Below are 7,229 nucleotides of genomic sequence, written 5' to 3'. Positions count from 1 at the left end.
AAAGTTGTATTTATTTGATAACAAATATATATGACCATATTTCTTTCTTACGAAAACCCGCGTTGGCAACTTAAATTTTCCATACAGTAATGCACAAAATGTCATACCTAATTAATTTGTTTGTCAAAAACAATAATAGGCTTGATATGCAAATTTTTCTTTAAACTGGGTATTTTCACTTTATTGTCAATAAAACCAACATTTATTCATGTATTTTCACGAAATAAGGTTTCAATTATTTATAATGTTAACAGTTTTAAGACCGTGAAATAAAAATGGTAAGTTTTGAAAACCTTCGATTTTTTATGAATTTTTGAAAAATAAAAAAATTTTCGATTTTGCAAAAAAAAAATTTTTTTTACATTTTTATGTGAATAACTTCACAACCGTCGATCATATAAAAAATTTTCTTAGCAAGACTTGAAGAAAATTTTGCGGTGAATCCAGTGGTGTTTCTCTCAACGAATTTAGATAAGTAAATCCAAAAGATGATAAAATAAGTGGAAAGACCTCTGTGAAAATTCGTGATTTTAGAAAAAGAAAAAAAACAAAAAATCGTATCCATAGAATTTTAAATTTTGGGTGTTTTTGTACTTAGGGGGCCATAATACATCGAAATTAAATAGTTAGACTTCAAAGTAGTTTCTCTTGTTGACTAGTGTTATAGATCGATTATACGTAAACATCGTTAATTACGACATCATAATTGTATATCATTTTCGTACAGGCAGTAAATTTATCAACTAGAAATGTTTTCTAATTTAAATGCAACTGTGTTTATTGTTGATAAATACGTATGAAACTAAAAAAAACTAAAGGATTTGATAAATATTTGAATTACATAAACATATTAAAGTTTTTTCGAAAATTCACACTCTGAACAAATTTGTACAATAGATATAGTCTAATAGGCTAGAAGATGAAGAAAATATCAATTTGGCTACAACTAAGTGTAGCCTAATCTCGTAATGTGAGAATCGCATTGTTCGAGGTATCGAAAAACCGTTGGAAACATCGGAATTTTTTAAATAAATACATCCGTCCTTTTTTCATTATACTCATTTGTATAGTGGTTTATAGTTCTGTTTCTATTACTATTTCACTCACAACGTACTAACATGACTCTTAGTCTTAACGGCTTCAATACACTATTAAAAACCTTTAACATATTTTGTCTTCTTGACTGGTTTAGGTTTTGCTTTTATTGATATGAACTCTTCCTGTTCTGTCGGTGAGTTGGGCATTTTCATTATAGCATCCAAAGCTTGTGTTGATTGTTGTTGGGTTGTAGGACCATCAGTCATAAATTCACCAAACGTGCAGGTAATATTTGGATTCAAGAAATTGTTTTCATTATTAAAGGAGTTCTCGATTTCAATAGTTGTATTTGTATCAATAAAAGGTGTATGTACTATAGTCAGAATAGATGAATCTAATAGAGCAGAATTCGTTGCAATAGTTTGTGGTAGTAACGGTGATTCCACTGTTTTAATATTTGTATCTAACCAAGAACTAACAAGACTTTCGGGTTCAGGTTTCATACCCAATTCACGTTTTATGTGAGAATATAATTTATTATTCTTATCATCGGGATCATAATCAATATCCCATATAGATAGTAAATCTTGCGCTAATGCATCTTTATATGAATGTAATGTTTGGATAGATTTTCGCCAACGACCCAAACCGCGCCCTTTTGTTGTTATATCGTCTGCTTTGATGTTATCATCTTCATCAAAATTTAATGGTTTACTTAAACGATTGCAGCGAAAAACATTACGCGTACCTGAAAAAAATATGTTTTTTTTTTTTAGATTACACAAAATTGCAACAAAATGTAGTCCCTAAAGAAAGCGCGAAACTACGACTCATGTACGGTATTGGGAGCGGCGGATGTTATTGCGAAATTGGCGGCAGTCTCAAAATGAAAGGGATAAACCCGGGACATCGCAGTTTAACACTTCCAACACGAAAATCTATGAATGTTACCTTTCAAATTCACAACTTCAGTATAGTTTAAATTTGGTTGCGTAAGTTCACAAACGCGCTTCGCATAATCGTGCATAGTATTTTCATCAGATACGTTTACAGACCGAGTTCCTGTCTCCTCATAATTCTCGTCTGTTTCGATCAAACGATGCGCATGCAAGTCACCAATTGAATTTGCCATCAGCAATAAAGCAAATGTGGCACAATCATCTTCGCCAATACACTCTGAAAATGTACCAGTATCATAGAATGCCAAACCGGTGCTACAGCGTTTTATACGTGACTTCAAATCAGCATCAGGCTGTAAACATTTGCCTGCAACACGCGACTGCTGATAGGCGTTCTCGAGTGTTGGCGGTAGATATGGTAAGCAATAGGATTTGTACACACTTTTTCTGGTGGAGCGTGCCATATCCGGCGAGTTATTGTGAGCTTCAACATCACCACGCTCTACAGTACGTGCTGCATGCTCTCGTGTAAGTTCGCAAATGCACATATCATCTGCCAAGGCGCTACTGAGCGCTATAAATTCATTTGCACCATTACGAAAGGTTTCGACAAAAGCAGGAGCATATTCCAATTGATGCGTCCAATGACAAATTGCAGCTGCGCCCGTTTCAAAATCATCACCCAAAAAACGTAGATCTAAGCAATGTAATTTATGATTTGTAGCTACATAAGCTAAATCTCGAAACTCACTTTTGGCAATCGAAGATATAAAATCACATTCAAAATTATTATTATTTTTATAGCCACAGCCACAATTTTTCAGCCATTGTTCTGGTGTGGTTCGTATATCTATTATGTGCACTTTCCTTTCGTTGGCATATAAATAGGTTTTACCTTGCCAGGGTCTGACCATATTCCAACTTACTCTTGTGGCATCGTCACGTGCGCACAACTCTTGTGTAACTGTTAGTATTGGAGTGGAAGCATTTAAGTCGTATAGCAGTACACACTGTTTCATTGTGGTAACAAGGAAGGTACTAGCTTCAATTGGCGATTGCGTAAAACTAATAAATGGTGTAGAAGTAGTTTTAAAACGTGTTAATGCTTTCATACCACCTGTCGGTAGTAAGTTATGTAAAGTAATGGTGTTCCGCTGCCGAACAGCAAAATAGTTGGCGCAATTTTCACGTATGCTTGCAATAGGGCGCACTTCGAATACTTCGTCTTCGTCTTGTAATTGCAAAGAGCTAATGGGAAGCAAAAAGCTATTGGCGAAACGTGTAAATTTTGGTAATACACCAATATCTGCAAAAAGAATGAGAGTGAAGTTAGTTATTCGCATTAAATATTTATAATTAATATATAATTACTTAAATTATTTAAATTTTCGCCATCAACATGTAGCACATTTTCGCCATTTCCCAATATACAAAGATTGCCTCCAGTATAGTAATAATCGTAGCTACCATGAAAGTATGGATCTGGTTCACATTCCAAACGCTGAGCGAGTACGAATAATGATGAGTGATAAGTTCGCTCTTTGTCGTTCGATTTCAGTTTTTTTACTTTAGAAATAGAAAAAATAATAACACGGTTAAATTTCGAAAGTGTTCGGTAAGTTCCAGATGACTGGCATTTATTTATTTATTTATTTAAGGTTCGATTCGAGCTCAAGGCCAGAACAATAATTTTTTTCTAATGATAATTGAATGATAATGAAATTGATAATGAAAAAAATTATTGTTCTGGACTTGAGCTCGAATCGAACCTTGAATCATTTATCAATAGGCCGATAAAAACAAAAAAACAATTATTTATTAATTTATTTATTTAATTATTTAAGTCTACAGTACCAAATACGTTACAGACTAGAACAATATATTTTGATAAATCCCAAATAGGGAAGTAAATATTATATAGAATAATATACGGCGGCAACAGTGGGTGGGGTGATGGTAGCGAGCTCCGCCTGCCACACCGTATGCCCTGGGTTCGCACCCCGGGCAAAGCAACATCAAAATTTTAGAAATAAGGTTTTTCAATTAGAAGGAAGTTTTTCTAAGCGGGGTCGCCCCTCGGCAGTGTTTGGCAAGCGCTCCGGTTGTATTTCTGCCATAAAAAGCTCTCAGTGAAAACTCATCTGCCTTGCAGATGCCGTTCGGAGTCGACATAAAACATGTAGGTCCCGTCCAGCAAATTTGTAGGGAACATCAAGAGGAGCACGACGCAAATTGGAAGAGAAGCTCGGCCTTAGATATCTTCGGAGGTTATCGCGCCTTACATTTATTTTATTTTTAATACAAAAACACAAGTTTTTTACTAACAAATTGCATTAAGTGTTTTTACAAAGTGTGATTTTGAGGAAGCAAAGTCAACATGGTTTGTGATTGAAAATAAAGCATTCATTTCACGCAATGCCCGAGCAAAAGTTCCATGCTCATTACCACATACAAAGCAATTGGCCAGTCGATTGCGTGCTACGCGTCCCCTATATGGTCGCCAAGGCTAAAAACTACCCACTGGAAGAAGCTACAGGCCTGCCAAAATACTGCTCTCAGAATCGCCACGGGCTGTCTTCTTATGTCTCCAGAATACCATCTACATAATGAGGCGAGAATACTTCCCATCAGGGAGAGAAATGAGATGCTAACCAAACAGTTCCTGTTGAATACCCAGAAAACTGGGCATCCCAACAGACATCTGATTGATGAGCCAACACCGCCCAGGGGCTTAAGGAGTCATCTCCATAAGCATTTTGAGGAAATACGGCACCTGAGAACTCAGCCGTATGAAGCAAAAAAACACAAGCAGGTCCTTGGTGAACTCCACACACAGGCGTCGGACCTTTATGCCAGGAATTCCCCGGTTAATCCAGTACTCAAAGCACAGTACCCAAAACTTGAGGAGGAAAAACGCATACTCCCCTGGGAAACGCGAGGCACTCTAGCTCTACTCCGTTCTGGATACTGTAACAGGTTAAACTCTTACTTATCCAGAATTAACCCCGACATACAAAATGTATGCCCCGCTTGCAATGTGTCCCCACATGACACCAACCATCTCTTTAACTGTGGAACTAACGCCTCTAGCACCCCTTTCATTATGGTCCACCCCTGTTGAAACAGCAAGTTTCCTTGGACTCCCGTTAGAGGATATTCATGACAATTTGTGATCGGTCGCAGCTGTTAGGGGGGCGAAGCACTGCTACAAACAACAACAACTGCAAGACTTGGAAGGGCTCTCGCTTCCTCCAAGTCTCAAAAGGTGGACAGCGAATTATCTGTCTGGTCGACAAGCATCGATGCAATTCAGGAACATAACATATAAACCCAGAAGAATCAAACAAGGGGTACCACAGGGTGGTGTGCTATCATCGCTTTTGTATACCTTCTACATCGAAGCCACCTGCACCACCAGAAGGAGTCACTATTGTATCCTACAGTTTTATCTTATTTACAACATGGACGCGGCAAATATCGACCATATTGGACATCCACGTCGATGGCATTACACCCAAAAATTTTGGCAACCGCAATTATACCTAAAATCTCTTGCCGGCAGCACTTGGGGTAAAGACAAAGAAACGCCCCAGCGGGTTAGGGAGCTTAGAATATACCCGCGGTAGGTATGCCTGTCGTAAGAAACGACTAATATACCAAAATGATTCAAGGGGTTGTGTAGCGCAACCCTCTCAAGAGGTTGCCAGCGCAATATATATTACTTATCCAACCCAATTGTCAACCTTACCTAACCGTGGCGTATCCTGTTTTTTTAAGAGCCGACGCTCTGACGACCACAATTTCTTTATGGATCTAGGGGGATGGATGACGGGATGGCCTAGAAGGTTTCATGTTGTCACACCAAATCGTTCCCGATGGTCAGGCTAGTACACTAACGGTGCTTGTTACCGGAACGTACCGGAACTGCATCCGGCAAAGGACCATCAACATCGATAACACTCCCCAATGCTTTCGGGGTGTGTCCTTATCACCAAAACAACAACCACAACTCCATTTCAGCTATTTTCTTCAAACCCGCATAAAATAATTATTCCTATCTCAACTAACCTCTTTGTGCTGTCAGATAACGCGTACGTGATGTATGAACACGTTTACGAAATAACTCACGCGCCATTGTACGCCGGTGGCAAATATCAATGTGTTTGCATTGCCTGTTTGCCACATAAATTGGGCAGGGCGTCGAAATTTCACAGCTTGGATATAAGCGCAATTCATCGATACTATCTAATGGTGTTTGTCCGACATTAAAAGCAGGAAATAGACAATGTCTTTCGCGCAACGTAAGATCATCTGAGTTGTGCAATAAGAGTCTATCCAACTCCTTAGTACCAGTATATTTGCCATGTGAAGACGATGGAATACTCTCCTTGGGAGCACTTCCATTTTTCTGTAGGAGTAGAAAACCACTCACACATTGTTAAAATTAGTAGCTTACATTACTTACTTCTGTGTTATTCTTGGAATACTTCCTCTGGAAATGTTGTTTATAAGGGCGTGTAGGCATTTAGTTTTGTTTTGTTTACTAAAAACTTTATCTTTACTAAAAACCAAATACACGTGCTCATTTCAGCTAAAAACTTATCGAAGTGTATCGATATTTTAGGTGCAATCAAAAGGTGTTGTGCTGCCTGCTTTTAAATATGACCTATCTTGCTAAAGCGCCAAATACACGACACGGACATTTCCGCGAACATTCCCGTTATGTCTTGTTTCTGCGACCTTTTCTGTCGTGTATGGTTGTATGGTGGTGTTTGCCAGTTCGCGCAAATGTTCGCCAAAAATCAAAATATTTTAATTTTTGGCGAACATTTGCGCGAACTGTTCGTGCGTGTACGGCGAAATAGCTCATAATCGTAGTAATTTCTGAACGGAACAGACGTGCGCGGAAAAGTAAAATGGACAATAAAACATTTCTGAGTGAACTTATTGAAATGTATATATCTTTGCCATCATTGTGGCAAGTAAAAAGCAAAGATTATTGTAATAGAATTAAAAAGAATAATTATTATGCGACTTTAATCGAAAAATAAAAAGAAGTAGATCCTGCACAATTGTTGTCCGTATTCATCGCTGTCTGAAAGAGAACTAATGTTCGGCCAAAAGTTCGTATGGTGTATGGCTAAAGCTGCGAACAAGATTGCGAACAAGATTGCGGAATGTTCGCGGAAATGTTCCTGTCGTGTATTTGGCGCTTAATAGGAAATGCTCGCAATGTTTATATTTATATTCTATTACGGAATACAAAAACAAAACCGTTTAAACAGCAACATA

At 37.8% G+C, this 7,229-nt stretch overlaps 1 protein-coding gene across 1 annotated transcript; it reads right to left on the bottom strand.

The window, feature by feature from the left end:
• Positions 1-715: 715 nt before the first annotated feature.
• On the bottom strand, positions 716-6,560 carry TAF1C-like (TATA box-binding protein-associated factor RNA polymerase I subunit C-like). Its single transcript, XM_067785724.1, has 5 exons — positions 6,403-6,560; positions 6,006-6,345; positions 3,309-3,503; positions 1,990-3,243; positions 716-1,786 (listed from the first exon to the last, which is right to left on the bottom strand). Exons 1-5 carry the CDS (start codon positions 6,460-6,462, stop codon positions 1,152-1,154), a joined length of 2,484 nt encoding a protein of 827 aa, XP_067641825.1. The 5' UTR covers positions 6,463-6,560; the 3' UTR covers positions 716-1,151.
• Positions 6,561-7,229: the final 669 nt, after the last annotated feature.

The sequence above is a fragment of the Eurosta solidaginis genome, chromosome 4 (assembly GCF_040869045.1).
Source record: "Eurosta solidaginis isolate ZX-2024a chromosome 4, ASM4086904v1, whole genome shotgun sequence".
NCBI classification, from domain to species: Eukaryota; Metazoa; Arthropoda; class Insecta; order Diptera; family Tephritidae; genus Eurosta; species Eurosta solidaginis.
Note: the sequence above shows the minus strand (reverse complement) of the source record. Positions and strands in the feature narration are given on the sequence as shown.